This window comes from Notothenia coriiceps, unplaced genomic scaffold (genome assembly GCF_000735185.1).
Source record: "Notothenia coriiceps isolate Sejong01 unplaced genomic scaffold, NC01 NC01_scaffold00011771, whole genome shotgun sequence".
In the NCBI taxonomy this organism is placed as follows: Eukaryota; Metazoa; Chordata; class Actinopteri; order Perciformes; family Nototheniidae; genus Notothenia; species Notothenia coriiceps.
Window position 1 is genome coordinate 1 of NW_011344472.1, and position 16,019 is coordinate 16,019.

The 16,019-nt window shown below is 40.2% G+C and overlaps 1 protein-coding gene across 1 annotated transcript; it reads left to right on the top strand.

The window, feature by feature from the left end:
- The first annotated feature begins 1,192 nt into the window (after nucleotides 1–1,192).
- On the top strand, nucleotides 1,193–11,414 carry LOC104946993 (uncharacterized). Its single transcript, XM_010772908.1, has 8 exons — nucleotides 1,193–2,715; nucleotides 4,795–4,884; nucleotides 5,410–5,481; nucleotides 8,974–9,033; nucleotides 10,232–10,319; nucleotides 10,603–10,709; nucleotides 10,796–10,972; nucleotides 11,043–11,414. Exons 1-8 carry the CDS (start codon nucleotides 2,050–2,052, stop codon nucleotides 11,373–11,375), a joined length of 1,593 nt encoding a protein of 530 aa, XP_010771210.1. The 5' UTR covers nucleotides 1,193–2,049; the 3' UTR covers nucleotides 11,376–11,414.
- The last annotated feature ends 4,605 nt before the right edge of the window (nucleotides 11,415–16,019 follow it).

Genomic DNA, 16,019 nt, shown 5'->3' on the forward strand with positions numbered 1-16,019 from the left:
TCCGAAAATACAATTTAAATATTTTGCACACTTATTCCACTTATTCCTAGTGTGCCACTGGTTACGGTGCCGCGTGCCAGGGGTTGCCGACCCCTGGTATAGAGTGAACGTGTGGAGCTCACACGATAGAGAAAACACCAAGATGAAAAAATCTAATCCATCTCATTTACCGACGAACATTTCTACTAAAGACCGGGCAAAAAGTGGGGGGAAACTATTCTGCACCCCGTGCAACTGTGTGTTGGAGCATAAGAGAAAATCGACGGTGACGACCCACTTTGATTCATTCAAACATTCGAAAATGCTTTCTGCTGCTGCGGACAAGAAAGCCAAACAACTCACGTTCAGCGAGGCATCAACCTCCAAAACCCTTTCGAGGGCTACAAGAAACGAAGTGAGTAGCCTACAAGATTGAAGCTGGTCAGATAACGAACGAGTAAATGAAAACGGAATGAGGCGGAGAAGTGCGTGGGGGGGGGGTGGTGTGTGTGTGTGTGTGTGTGAGATTAAAATAGCCCAATTGCTTTTACAATAAATAAACATTGAATGTGTTTAATTGAATAGTAAAGGGGTTTAACGTTAGTGGCAGTTTGTGTGTGAGAGAGAATAAATAAGACTATTTAAAAAAATTGTTATTCTTTTTCCCCGCATATTTAGCATATTCCGCAACTTTCCGCATATTTCGCAACTTCCCGCAATTTCACCGCATAAAATCACATAAAAATCCCGCATGTTTAATCGCATAATCAAGGATTTTAGCCCGCATAATCAAGGATTTTTGCCCGCGTTTTTCTGGAGGGTCTAGATTATGACTTTCTGCAAGTCGTTTCTAAATCAATAGTTATTCATTACTCTATGGAAACTTCTGGTTTGAGAATATAACGAAAGCATGAATTTGATCTAAGACCATATCTAACATTTGAGTTTCATTCTCACCACAGAGCATCACGGTGTATGCATGTATCCACAACATTTAAATGATGTTTACATTCAGGGTTTTCTCCTTTAAATGCACTGTGTGCATCCTTGAAGTCTGTCAAATGCTTTGAGTACATTTCTGAATGTTTGCCAATAGGAGTGAGGCTTTTAAGATTCACCGATGGAAAAACACTAGCTGATATAAATCTATTTTATAGGAGCTTACACAACGTTTCTGAACCCAGAAAATGCCCCCAAAAGTGTCCAACTATCATAACATTCCATTTTCCATTTTCCATGTCATTCCATTACAGGTTATTTTACTGCTTGTTCCAAAACAAATATTCTGCTTTCACTCCTAATCTACAGGCAAATACAATCTACTACAAAAAGGTTGAGCTTTTCATAGTTATCCAGCCAACATAAATCAATACATGGAGGTCATATTACTTCAAAGTCCTCGTAGACAGGAAAGTAAAAAAAGAAGGGAACCTCATAACACATAATCTGTCCTCCTCTCGAGTGGCGTTTATAATGGCTAATGCAATATTTGCTTTTATTAACGATTATGACAAAAATGTTTACACTTAAGTTGTTCCTAATGGAATTTATATTGTTTTATCTACCAACCTTTTTTCTCTATAAATGAGTAACATTCTGAACAGCCCCAGAATATTAAAAGGTGATCAGTTCATGCACAAAATATTGATAATATATGAACATGTAAAATGTCATGAGTCTTTAATCTCATGGAACAATTCAACATGTAAGTCTTTTGTCTGGAGGTTCCCATCTTATATCATCACCAATGCCCAGAACTTAATTCAATACAAGAACCCCTAAAAAGAAATGCAAAAGCATAAACACTTGCACTTTCACAGAAACCCTTAACACCACAAGCAAAGTCAGACACAGGACACACATGAATTTACAATAACACCGTTGAAATCTTTGACAGTTCATCTCCGCCAGGCATGGGATTAATCTGCAGTATATCTTCCCTGCTCTGTTTGTATCCAGCCTAATGTAGATAGTAGTCAGCCTGAGGCCATCGCTAAACTCGGGCTAGTCACAGGAAGTGGTCCACCGTCAACGGCCTCATCAGCCGAAGAGACAAATTCCACCGTTGTCATGGACACTCCGGGGGAGGAGCAGGGCGGTAGAAAAGTCGTGCAGGTTGTGAGAAGAATTGTTAGACGTGTGGTTCCTGCTCAGGCAGAAGGGCAGACCCAGCCTGTTGTTTCAGAGCCTGCAAGGGCTGCCTTTGCCGCAGACTTGTTGCCCAAAACCAGCACTAGGTCGGATGATATCTCTATGGGCCTGACCAGCCTAATGGGCAGAAGTAGAACCAAGGAACACCGGCCTCGCACCCGCACCCAGGACCGCAAAGAGGACATGAAAGAAGAGGCAAAGCAGGAGGAAGAGGAGAAAGTAGCTGTGGAAGAAAAGGAAGAAAAACCTGCTGTGGAAAAAACAGAGGAGGCCACTGCGACCAACCCTACAGCACCAACACCTGCATCCCCTAAAGTGAACCCCCTCACCCCTCCAGCTGGGTTCATCCCCGCTCCCAAACCCAACCCTTTGGCCCCACCGGTTGGCTTCATCCCGCTCCCCAAACAGAATCTGTTGACTCCTCCGCCTGGTTTCATCCCTGCCAGAAAACCCAGTCCAGTGCCCCCAAGACAGAATCCCCTAGCAAGACCTCCAGGATTCGTCCCTGTCCACAAGACAGATCCTCTGGCTCCTCCTGCGGGGTTCATCCCAAAGCCCCGACCAGTTGCCCTAAAGAAACCGGAGGTACAGAGTGAAACAAAAGCATGTTTGCTACTTAACCTCTGGGTGGAGCATGCTGTTCAATAACAACACAGACATTACTGTTCATATTCAACCTCATCCCAATGTCCAGCCTAAAACACATTTTCAATTTGAGCTGATTTGCTTTTGATTATGGATAATCATTTCTTGCAGGTTAAAAAAGGGATGCACATATTACTGTTTTGATTTTTGTTGAAGACCGCCTGATTTGTCCACATTTTTTGCAGTATACCACCTAAAATAAATAAATATTGTTGGTCAACAACAAGTACTAAAGTTAGCTTAACGCAAACCCTAAACCATAAAATACTCTAATAGTTAACAGTACAATTTAATTAGTAAAACCTCTCTCCCGATATCTTGAGTTCCACATTAATTTACGTCCCAATATATATAGTATAGTTCCGGGTTTTGCACAACAGACAAAACAGAAAGCATTAAGTCACCCATTTAGACAATAGGAACAACGTTTTGGACAAAGGAAATACTTTACTTATTCCCGGGCAGTTGGAAGTTTTTTTAAACTTGAGGAGTTCAGGGCGCTCCTTCAAAAAGAGGTGGAGCTCTGCAACCCAAAAGCAGTAAGCAAAAACCGTCCCTATAGTTGAAAACAATGCATTGAAAGCTTCAGCACACTCAGTCGGCCCGGGGCCTACATGTCATTTTCATCATTAACTAAATCGCTCTTTCTTAATTTTGTTGCTCCAACTTGGGCAAAAATGGGCCATAATACAAACACACCACACTAAACAAGATAAGGGAAACAGGGTGTATGTACCATCTCATGATCATATTTCATCAGTGGAATTAAGCGTGTGCTCATCGCCTGAACTCTGGTAATCCGGTCAGTTGGAGATGTCAGTGAGCACAGAGCCATGACTCATTACTGTTACTTTCTGCAAGCAGAGCAGTGAAGTTGTGAGGCTTTAAGGATCTTTTGGGATGGAATCACAATAGGAAGTCAAATAATGTTAAGTAAACTCATCTGTAGTTCTTGCCAATTAAACAGCTCAAAACAGTTGTTTAGAAAACACAAGAGTCCAGTGGGTCGTGCAGATTGGAGCTGGATGATAACATTTAGCTTCATCTAAACCTTTTGACGTTTAGATTTGTATTTTGTAGCTGCCCTTTCAGTTTCATACTTGTTTATACTTTCTTAGTCATTTGTTACTCAGACAGTTCTATTTTTTCCTTTTGATGTAGTGTCTGTCTTGGGCATTTTGTCTGCCAGCAGTCCATCTGAAAAATGTGATCAACAGATGTCCATGAAATCTGGCAAACAGTTGGGTGTTTGCCCGTGGAGCGAAGGATTCAATTTGTGAGATATGCACCTGGTGTTTTTGCTGAGGATTATTGTGTTTGTGACTGCTCTGGGGAGAGATTTAGTTTTCCAATATTAGGGAAAGAAAGATGTGAACTTCTAAATGCAATTTGTCAAGCATTCTTGGAGGTTGGTGCTATCTATTCATTTTTTATGTTCAGCTCTCAGTGGAGTTCAATTCAAACTAGCAAGAAGAATGCTTTTCTTAGCGTTGCTGTCACCTAAAGATGCAAATAAATCAGAAGTAATGATTTCATCACGATTAAAAAGTTTGTCTTCAATTTACTGGCAAACAGCAGCAGATATGGGACAAAACTGTACATATTGATCCACAGCGGCATACAATAATTAAAATGCAGGTGTTATTCCCAGTTGATAATTCAGCTGAGACAACGCTAAGTGATATTACTTCTTGAAAGAAACTGCAACGGCTTGTTGTTTAAGTAACCATTGACAAACAAAAGCCTCCTCCAACCATTATTCTTCTGCTGTAACACTTAATGATCCAATTTTCTTTAATAGTCATTTTCCTTTACTCATTTCCTGTTTGACTTAACTGGAACATTTCATTAGCAGAAACAAACCTCCCTTGAAGTTGATTGTTGTTGCGGTTGTGTTGAATTGAACACAAATTTGAAAGAAAAATACTCTTATCTTCATCTTCCCATGTCATTTCCATGTGTGTGTGTGTGTGAACGTTTGTCTGTCAAAATGTGTGTGTGTGGATATAATGTGTAAAGGTAAAGGAGACATCTTCTCCCTCTGTGGCCCCCGATGGTAAGCCGTCCCCTGTTGCACGTCCCCAGGCTCAGTCTGCAACCAATGAACAGGTGTGTGTTCGTCTTGCTGCAAAGGTACACAAAGGAGTGTGTGTTTATTAGACATACATACACACTGTTTCCACAACCCATGTTAATATTAATAAATAATAATCTCTGATAAAAAATGTAATGCATTATTATTATTATTATTATTAATATATCTAATATGTAATGTATGACTCTATATGTATATATGTCCATTTTCATTCATTTCTTATTTCATAGTTTCTCATTATTATCATTATTATTTTTATCGCTGATCTTATTTTTGATTGTATTAATATGTGTGAATCTGTGCTATCCTGTTTTTCACTTTAAACTACTGAATTTCTCCACGGGGATTAATAAAGGTCCATCTTATCTTATCTTATCTTCTCACATAAAAAAGCACTAGACTTATTATTTTTATTTGTTGTACATGGAATGCTTCTACATGCCCACTCAGTCTGAAGTGGAACAATCATAGCAATTTTCTCTGCATCATTGATTGTGCTTTCTGCAATTTCAATGGCTGGTCCTGCAATCCTACTGTAGGTCCCACAGCTGACTCCCTCTGAGGAGGATCACAAGCGTGTGAGGAGGATCTTCGCCGCCGATGCCAATGATGTAACTTTTCTCTTTGAGACTTTGTTTGGTTTGCACCTGCCATGCTTTTACCAACCTATACCAGCCTGGGTCTACTGCTTGCTTCCCTGGATAGAGGGAAATGTGTCCAAAAACCACCCATGTGTACGGCTGTCCCAAGCTCTCTGCCAATGGGGTTCAATTACAAGGGTCCCCTGTGTTGTTGGCCCCTTGGAGTGACATCTGAAACTTTGTGACCAAAGGGACGTTTTCTCTGTCTGCGGGAGTAATGGAGATTACTTCAGAGTTAGCTCAATAGAAAGTTAAGGACTTCCTGGTAATCGGTATCACAGTTTGAGTACAGCCCTTAAAATAAGTTGGATTGGATTACATTAGATGTACTTTTTTGTTACAGTTAACAAGGCACTGCACATGAGTTTAAAACAGAAATAAACATTAAATATTAACAGTAGAAAAGTAAAGATCTATAGACTCTAGAGTATCTATAGATTACACAATATCAAAGAACAAGTTAGAATACACTATAATTGACTCCGACTAATAAAATACAAACATACTAAATACATTATGTACGTGTGCAAGGTAGTTGCATTTTTTAAAATAAAAAATGATATGCAATGAGCTAGAGTGCGAGTACAATATGTGCAATTGTTCAGGATGACTGGTATCCCCTCTTATTCTTTCTGTAGTATTAACTTCTTTGTTATCAGGTCCAGAGGAGCACCCGTTAGGCCTGTCACGATAAATACTTTTGTTGGACGATAAATGTTCCTGGAAATTATTGCGATAAACGATAATATTGTCGGCACCATTGTAAGACCATTTTAGACCACTGACATAATGATAATATATCATAATAATTCTAGTACATCCTTTCAAACAGAACTTTTTATTGAACATTCAACATTGCAAATGAAATGTGAAATAATATTAAAATATATAAATGATATATAATAAATAAAACAAATTAATTAAATTATAATAAATTAATTAAATCACACACAACCAAAACAATAAATTAAATAGACTCAGGCTGGAAAACAGAGCTCTCAATCCATCTATCTATCCATCTGTGTCTCTCTCTCTATATATATATATATATATACAGTGTTTCCCCTATATGTTTTCAGCAGCGGCGCTNATGTGAAATAATATTAAAATATATAAATGATATATAATAAATAAAACAAATTAATTAAATTATAATAAATTAATTAAATCACACACAACCAAAACAATAAATTAAATAGACTCAGGCTGGAAAACAGAGCTCTCAATCCATCTATCTATCCATCTGTCTCTCTCTATATATATATAAATCAATATGAGCACACATTGTCTCACAAGCAAAAAAAATCTCCTGAAAACAACATTCATGTGTTCAGTCCACTGTCCATACAAAGACCCAGATGCCTCAACAGGCCATATCCAAATCTGTTTTTCGAAGTTTTCGAGCAAGGAACACCAACATACATGTTTGCATTGTCGGGCAAATGCATCTTTGATTGTAAACTGTCGGGAAGGTGGGGGCTCTCCATCTCCAGCTGCCGTGTTTGCTACCAGCTGGGAAAACGGAATGGAGTGGTTGTGTTTTAGGTGTAGTTTAAAATGCGTGGAATTGCCTGCTTTTGTCGCTACCTTTTTTAAACAAATGCGACACACCGCCCGGCTCATTCAAGTCCGTAGGTTGGCCTCGTTGATTTGGCTTGAATCCAAAATACTGCCACACTGGAGAATCGAGATGTGTATGTTTTGTAACCAATTCCATTTCACTTTAAATTCCCCGCGAGTAAGTCACAGGTTGTCTCCCGCTTGTCGCTATATTATTAATTTGGCTGCTACGCTGCTGTACGTGCACACAGTGTCCTGACCTGGCTGTGTGTCAGCCCCGCCCCTCACAGCGCGCCTGGCAGCCACAGCGCTCCAGGCTAAAATGCTGGTCACATCTTTATGTAAACGGCAATTTATCGAGCTCAGAAAAGTTATCGAGTCCATTTTTATTTATCGTACGATAAGTCAATTTATCGATTATCGCGACAGGCCTAGCACCCGTGTACTTTATGACTTTGTTCATTGCCCATTCTGGTTATTTTGGCAGTACTTCACTACACCTCGGTGTCTGGTTATTTCTTCTTTCACAGTCTAAAGCACTGGAAGGCACATCTCTCTCCTGTTATATCATATTGTGTCTCATGTCTGTGTGTTTGCCTCTCTGTGGGTTATCGGATCCTCACCTGCTGCTGGTCTCCTTGCTGTTTGCATGGCGAGCGTGCCAGAGGCCGTAAATCCTCTCGGGTACGCCACAGAGTGCTGGTGTCTGAGCTTGTTGTCCTACACTGACCCCTCCCTGCTCTGTCTGTGCCCCCCCGCTCCTCTCTGTCCCCGCGCTGCTCTCTTCGGTGCATTCAAGGTTCATGCGAGAGCTCGGTTCTGTGATGTAACACAAACAAGTGGTTACCAATGTTTGGTCAGGGATTCTTGAATTAACAAGTGCAGCTGTGTATTGGCCTTGCAGTTTTTGCTATTTTCACTCAGATATTGATACCAAGGTTAAGATTTATTAGTGTAGGAAATAAAACAAAATGTACTTGGGGAACATAATTGTGGGAAAATATACACAGTTTTTCCACCTTTTGTTAATATGAGTAAGAAGCGTATATATTTCAAAGAGCAGTGTCTTTATAATAGCATAATGAGAAATAAATCATTCTAACTATTCAGGCTTTTATTTTGCTCAGAATAGCCTTTGTTTATGTATTAATTTAGATAAAGTCCTATCAATAACTGCAGTTTAACATATTCAGCATGTCTTATTTCAACCCTAAATGAAGCCTGACATACTGACACACTTACTGACATTTTGAACATGGATGAAATTAAAATGTACACTCCACTATTCAGGTCTTCTTCATCATATCTTATGATTATTCAAAATATACATAACCTTACTGTAAGTGCTCCTGTCTGTAACTAGATAAGCACATGTACAAGGTATTATATTTGTTAACTCTAAAACTTGGGTATTCCGTACAATTACTTGACTTTATATCCCTGAATTGCTTGCAATGACACATATTATATCAAGATATTACTACGTCATTGTGTTTATGCACCGTACTATCTCTGCTCCAAGCACATTAGCATTGACTATTAAATTGTTTTACAACTGGCTCTACAATGCCCTGCATTTATACCTCATACTGTGCACAACTGATCTAGTTAACTGTGACTGTTAATATGACAGAACATTCATTTTCTGTATAATAGTCCCCACAGGCCTGTAGACAGCACTTTAATGCACCTTGTAATCCCTGCTCATTAATACATTAACATTGTAGTTTTTAATGGTGAATTCATATAATGACTTTTTCTGCTACCGTTGCTTGACTTGATAGTGCACTGCTGCTGTGCCGTGTCTTGCTACAGTGTTTTATTTGATGTGCTTTTTACGAATTTGCTTGATTGAATGCAATGTTCAGCTGTTGAATTCAATCTTCTTCTTCCCTTCTCCAGTCGAAGCTTGTTGAGGACCCTGTGGCCATCCTTCAGGCAGCGCACTCGGCTGCAGCTCAGGTCTGACCATGGCTACTCCTGATTGTAGTTCTGGTTGCATCCCCCCAGAGTGATGTGTTGTTGTGGGGTTTTAGTGTGTGATGAACTAGTAGAGGCTAGTGGGAGGATCGCTCTGTAGTTAGTGAGGCAATCCCAGCTTCTATCTTCCCTGTAGCACTAGCTGTTGAAGTATCACCTGGCACTCTTTCTCAGGCAGAAAATACAACAATAATCTTGGTGCAGCTATCGGATGTTTATGACCCTAGCTTGATTGCATGTCTGAGTCTGTTTTCATGCATGACTCTCCAAACAACTGATTTGATTTGGTTGTGTCTGTTTGTTGTATTTCAATTTATTCAGATGTTTTTTATCTGTGCAATCCTTCTAAAACACATGTATTTGTGTCTGTGTGATTCACTTGGTTGTGATGAAACAACCCAGCATCCCCCCTGTCTGTGATGTCTGTTCAGTGAACACATCAGTTTGCAGACGTTGGGTTCAATGTGCACTCTGTGAGCTCTGAAGGGTGCTGTAAAGGTCTAATATGTAACATTTTCCACATTAAGGTCTGAACACAAATAGATAGTTACGTTATTTTATTTAAGTATTTAAGAAATCTGTGCTTTTAAGTGAAGGTGACGACTTTATCTAGTAAAACCGGCAAAAGCTACACACCCCCTTTGTGCATATGTAAGCGTTTGTCAAAATGTGTCTTTTCATCCACTTTTGGGCCACATTTTTACATTACACTTTTTTGATTTCGGTTGATTTCCCATATTTAGTTTAACTGGATAAAGGATTTTAGTAATATCTCGTCCTTGATTTTAAGTTATCAGAGGAAACAAGCTAGGCTAACATTAGCTTTTGGCTCAGAACCCTTCTACCCTTTCTCCACTGGGACAAAATAAATGTTTACATCAAAAAACTGCTTAATTTAGTGTTTTTACTTTTACTGACAATTTAGCTCACGTTACAAATATGTCCTGAAAGTCTGGGTCCTACGTTATCAGAGAAACAAGCTAGGCAAACGTGCGGTTATCACATTCTCACAGATTCATACAGGTGTTTGAAGGGCCTTTTGTAGGATCCTTTTGGAGGTCCATCATTCATTTATCTAATTTAATCATTAATCATTCAACTATTCTTTTTGCACACTCCATCATTTTGTAAGGTTCAATCACTGATTATAAAATATCCTATTTTGAACCCGTTTCTACAGGCGAAGACAGAGGAGCAGCTTACGGCAGAGACAGCCTGGTACAACAAAGAGAAAGTATGGCTGGTCCACAAGGATGGATTTTCTATTGGTCAGTAAAAACTTCAGCATTTAAGTATCAGTATCATTTATATTAGAATCTTTAAATAATTCTCTCACTTTGCTGTTAGTTCGGTTTTCTGGCTGATTTTGACTAAATGTAATCAGACTGTATGTAATTAGATTTAGTGTGGTTCTTGTTCAGTTTTAATTAGGCTTTTAAATTATTAAAAGAGATCACACATCATCAGACATGTAAGAAAAGACAAAGCCATTTCACCCAGGTTGAGATCATATGTCATGATGAATTAACTCCACTCTCTTTGGCTGTGCAGCGACTCTCCTGAAGGCGAAGGCAGGCAGTCTGCCAGAGGGGAAGGTGAAAATCCGCCTGGAGAGTGATGGATCTTTATTGGATGTGGATGAAGACGACGTAGAGAAGGTATTTAATCATCAAATCAACTCTAAACCACATCAATTACAGATGACACGGGGCGAGAACTTAACCGCTTTGACTTTGAACTCCAGGCTAACCCTCCGATGTTTGACCGAGTGGAGGACCTGGCCTCTCTGCAGTATTTGAACGAGTCGAGCGTTATGCACTCGCTGAGGCAGCGGTACGGCGGTAACCTGGTGCACACCCACTCTGGGCCCAACATGGTGGTCGTCAACCCCATCTGCGCCCCCTCCATGTACTCTGAGAAGGTAGGCTGCATCTGTTCATATATTCTATTTTGTCCTCCTCTCCTTCACTGTTTCTTCATCTTCTCTCCAGGTGATGCAGATGTTCAAGGGCTGCAGAAGGGAGGACACGGCCCCTCACATTTACAGCATGGCCCAGGCTGCCTATAGGAACCTCCTCACCACTCGCCAGGATCAGTCCATTGTCCTGCTGGGCAAGAGTGGTAGTGGAAAGACCACCAACTGTCAACACATCATCCAATACCTGATCAGTGTCGCGGGCAGCACCAACAAAACATTCTCCTGTAGGTTGGAATGGACTACATTTGGAAATAATTTGACTTTTATGGTTGTGGTTATGCTTGTCACGATAAATACTTTTGTTAGAGGATACATTAGAGCAGGGGTACTCAAATACAAATCTTAAAGGTCCAACATTTTCTTTTCAATAAGACAAAGGTCCGTTTATTACGGTCATTCACACGAGGTTGCAAAAACAAAAATAATCTGTATGCAGCAGTTTTCATTGTTATTGTGTCTGTGCTTGATCCCTCAGGGTCGCAGTGCAGCTGCAGTTATGAATAAAGGCAGCTGCACCCTCTTTCATTCAGCATTACCATTATTGCTTTATAAATGTCTTGCCCCCTTGTGTGTCCACTGAGGTTCGTCAGGCCCAACACATCTTCAACAAACTCCCCCTTTGCCTCATCATAAAAACTCACAAACACCAGCAACTGAGCATTGTCAGTGGTGTCAGTGCACTCATCCACAGCTAAGGAAATGCACTGTGCATTTTGTAGCCCATCACAAAGCTGATTAATCAAATCACCAGCCAGTATTTATGTTCTTCTGGTTGCTGTGGAATCTGAGCCCTCTCAGATTCCACAGCAACCAGAAGAACATAAATACTGGCTGGTGATTTGATTAATCAGCTTTGTGATGGGCTACAAAATGCACAGTGCATTTCCTTAGCTNAACGAAAGTAACAAACACAATGCGATATCCTTTTCAATTTCAAAGAACACAAATTGGGTTACATTAACAAATAACTATAAAACAACAATACTGTAGAATAACAAAATGAATGCCGGGCGTGAATACACCGAAATACACGTGTTGAAGCGGTTCGCTGCTGATAACTACGCCCCTAACCCCCGCCCCCCCCGCGTGGGCCGAATATTCGAATATTCGCTGCTGATTACTACCGAATATCCGGAGCCCGAAAAATGATATTCGGGACAGCCCTAGAAATTTGTTGACATAATATACTTAATTAAAGTCAACGTTTCCGTTTTTTCAGTGTGTTGAGAGAGCGCAATCTTTTAAAACACACTTTCACACACATTCTGATATCTATTTGTAGGACATTGGTACTGTATTAATGTGGTGTAGAAATTATCCCTAAATAAAAATCACGTATATGGCCACTTGAAACAGCTATCTAAGTGTTTAAACATACTGAGCAAAACATTTTCTTTGTAGCATCCATTATGTTTACACTTTAAAACTTAAAGCTCATGAAGACACAGTCAGAAGGTCTGTAACAACTCGGGGGAAAGGGTACGTTGTAAAAGCGTGTGAATGCAGGTCCGCGCTCTCCTAGTAATGTTCTTTTCAGTGATGACAAGAGACCAATTATTTGGTATTTTGTTCATTCCTGTGATGCATTATAATAACACGCTGCTGTGCCACAAGTAGGTGAGTGGCATTATTACCAGCATGAGCAGGGACCGAGCTCTTATATAAATTGTTGGTACAGCCAGTTATATCTGCAGGACGTAAACATTCAGCTGAAGTAATCATTTTTTTCCATTTCTGGTGGTTCAAAAACAAGCCAACATTCCATTAACCAGCAGCATTTACCTTGGTCTGAGGCATGATTCCGAACATATTGTTTTCAGCAAAGTGATTCATGTGCAGCTCAGTTCTGATGAAAATGAAAGAAAACGCAAGAAATCAAAATCTATAATGCCAACTATAGCCTATAGTAAAAGAATAAGGGAAACATACATACAGTATATATAATTGAAATGTAAAAATCCAGTGCAGAAATGAATTTCACTGTGCATTGATTAAAGTAATTATTCTGACCTAAGAGAGCTGTCCACCCCAGCCATCAGGTAGTAAAAGACGTTAAAAGTGGACTCTCCTTCTGGTCGTCTGGTCACTCTCATCTTCTCCAGGAGCATGGTCTGCAAAGCAACAGCAGGACAGGATATTAGCATGATAGAAAACAACAGTTTATAAAGGCAGCACAAGTAAGCATAATAAGAAAGTGTTTGGAGAACATCTATCTTTGTTCATGACACATCCTTAAGTACAATTAGTACACTTCAGTGCCAATAAATGCTTTTTTTCTCATTTTCTGCTACTTTTTATTATATCTGAAGCAAATATTGTACTTTCACTACATTTGCCAAACAGCTTGTAAAACTCTTCCGATCAAACACTGAAAAAACTGGAACGTTGACTTTAATAACTTCACTTAATATCATTGCTTTCAACTAACCTAATAGTTATGTGAAATGTGTTGACATAATACACTTAATTAAAGTCAATGTTTTCGTTTTTTCAGTCCAGTTTCTTATCTCCTTCCTGTCTAGTGATGACTTGTAGAACATTAAACTACCCACATGAGAAGTATTTTTTAAAAAGCCACATCCATTAAACATATACAGCAGTGAAATGCAACATAGACAATATTGCAGCAGTATTGCTTATCCAAAAATATCATATCTAATAGTAGAATACTGACAGGGAAGATATCAGTGCACAAAGAATGCATTTACTTTAACTATTTAACTATATTAAGTGTATTTTGCTGATTATCCTACATATTTTGCTTAAGAGATATTTGGAATGCAAGAGTATTTGCAGTGAAGTATTTACAAAGTGGGGTGTTTGTACTTTTAAATCAGTAAAGACTTTAAAAACGTCTTCCACCACTGCTGAATCATGGCAGATATGCATAATTATTCAGACCTTCAGAGGCTTTTGTACCTGGATAGAGGCTGATGTTACCAGGCCTGCCTGGTCAAAGTCCAAGGAAACAATATGGGAGAAGCGACTAGCATTCCCATTCATACAGGTGGAGGCGTTCCCAAAGGCCTCCAAAACTGTGTAGACGGCCTGCCATTTCTCTGCTACAGACAACATGGAGAAAATACAGTCATTTGATACATCAGCAACAGCATGAAGGCCTGTCACGATTATAACGTTACAGACTTGTTGTGCTATGAACATACACATGATTTCGAAAAAAATTTGCCTAATTATTTTTATATTATAGCCAAGATCATGATAGAAAAAACTGAAAGGTTATCACTTTCATTCTAAAAATTGGACATTGCACAGACATTTCCGTGTAATGGAGTAAGATGTATTAACATTATAAAGTGTTATTTTATATCTTTTCCCATTACAATTCCAAAATGTGTTGCTCTTTGGAAAAGTAAACTTGCATTAATATGCTATTGTATTATCATTATCCTCTAATGCAGGCATCCTCAAAGTCCGGACTCCGGTCCGGATCCGGACCGAACCACAACTGTCTCTGGACTCTGAGCAAATTATACTTTTCATATGTGTTATCTGCGAGACATCGCCACAACGCAACGAGTCTAAATGTTCCGCTATGTCCACTACAAACAGCGCTCTGCCTGTCCGACTGTTCCACTGTATGTGTGTGTCTGTCAACGCATTGGTCCAATCACATTCAGCATCCCGTCAGCGTTTTTTTCCCCCACCAACAGTCTGCGAATCAGAGGCACAGTAGGGCGGGTCTTCGCGGAATGCGGGTGGGAAAAATGCGTGTGTTTAAAAAAAAGAAGTCAGAGCGAGAGTTAACAGCTCATCTAGTTGCATCTGTACTTTAGCTAGTAGCCTAGTTTCACCTACTGGGGTGGCCTGGGGGGGCAACTGCTATCCTGAAAATAGGCCTTGCCACCCCAGTTGGCAGCTTTGTTTTGAAAGAAAAAACAAAAAAGTTATATTTCTGCTTCTTCATCCTCTGAATTTTCCTCCCCCGTCCCTCTTCCTTCAGCCAGCACAACAAGAATCAAGGTGGATCTGTGAAATGAAACACCTCTTCCCAAAGTGTGACTTCCCTATTGAGAGCATGCGTCTAGGGCAGTAGGGTCTAAACCAGGCATCCTCAAAGTCCGGACTCCGGTCCGGATCCGGACCGAACCACAACTGTCTCTGGACTCTGAGCAAATTATACTTTTCATATGTGTTATCTGCGATACATCGCCACAACGTAACGAGTCAAAATGTTCCGCTATGTCCACTACAAACAGCGCTCTGCATGTCCGACTGTTCCACTGTATGTGTGTGTCTGTCAACGCATTGGTCCAATCACATTCAGCATCCCGTCAGCGTTTATTTCCCCCACCAACAGTCTGCGATTCAGAGGCACAGTAGGGCGGGTCTTCGCGGAATGCGGGTGGGAAAAATGCGTGTGTTTAAAAAAAAGAAGTCAGAGCGAGAGTTAACAGCTCATCTAGTTGCATCTGTACTTTAGCTAGTAGCCTAGTTTCACCTACTGGGGTGGCCTGGGGGGGCAACTGCTATCCTGAAAATAGGCCTTGCCACCCCAGTTGGCAGCTTTGTTTTGAAAGAAAAGTTGTGGCTCATCGGACATTTATGAGAGAAAGTCTCTAATGTCCGAGTGCAAGTGAATGCAGCACAAGACGCACGCCTTGTAACCCTCCCCCGGACCTGGTGCGAGCTTTGAAATATGATTGGCGGCGATTTCATTTGAACAGTACTGCGCAAAACGAGAAGCATTCGGATCCATCATCCAAGTACTGAAGGAATGAGGTATGATTTGTGGTCTACAATGACATAGAAGAGACTGTCAGTGTGGCTGTACTCTGCATTGAATCAAAACGCACTAAAGCTTTGGATCTTAAAAAAAAATCCCCCGCCTGGGGGTGTTTCTTTTGTTTTTTTCATGTGGTATTCCAGTAGTAGAATTGTCAAACAATACCAGTAGGCACTCGGCTCGTAGTTAACTGTACAGTCAGATATTGACTTACGGCGCTAATGGTGTACACAAGTCGTTTTGCGG

What these genes read in the sequence shown, in the direction of transcription:
- LOC104946993 (XM_010772908.1), top strand. Translation starts at nt 2,050, where the DNA reads ATGGACACTCCGGGGGAGGAGCAGGGCGGTAGAAAAGTCGTGCAGGTT. An exon ending in CAAGGATGGATTTTCTATTG is followed by an intron (nt 10,320 to 10,602) that starts GTCAGTAAAAAC and finishes TTGGCTGTGCAG; the next exon opens with CGACTCTCCTGAAGGCGAAG. An exon ending in ATGAAGACGACGTAGAGAAG is followed by an intron (nt 10,710 to 10,795) that starts GTATTTAATCAT and finishes TTTGAACTCCAG; the next exon opens with GCTAACCCTCCGATGTTTGA.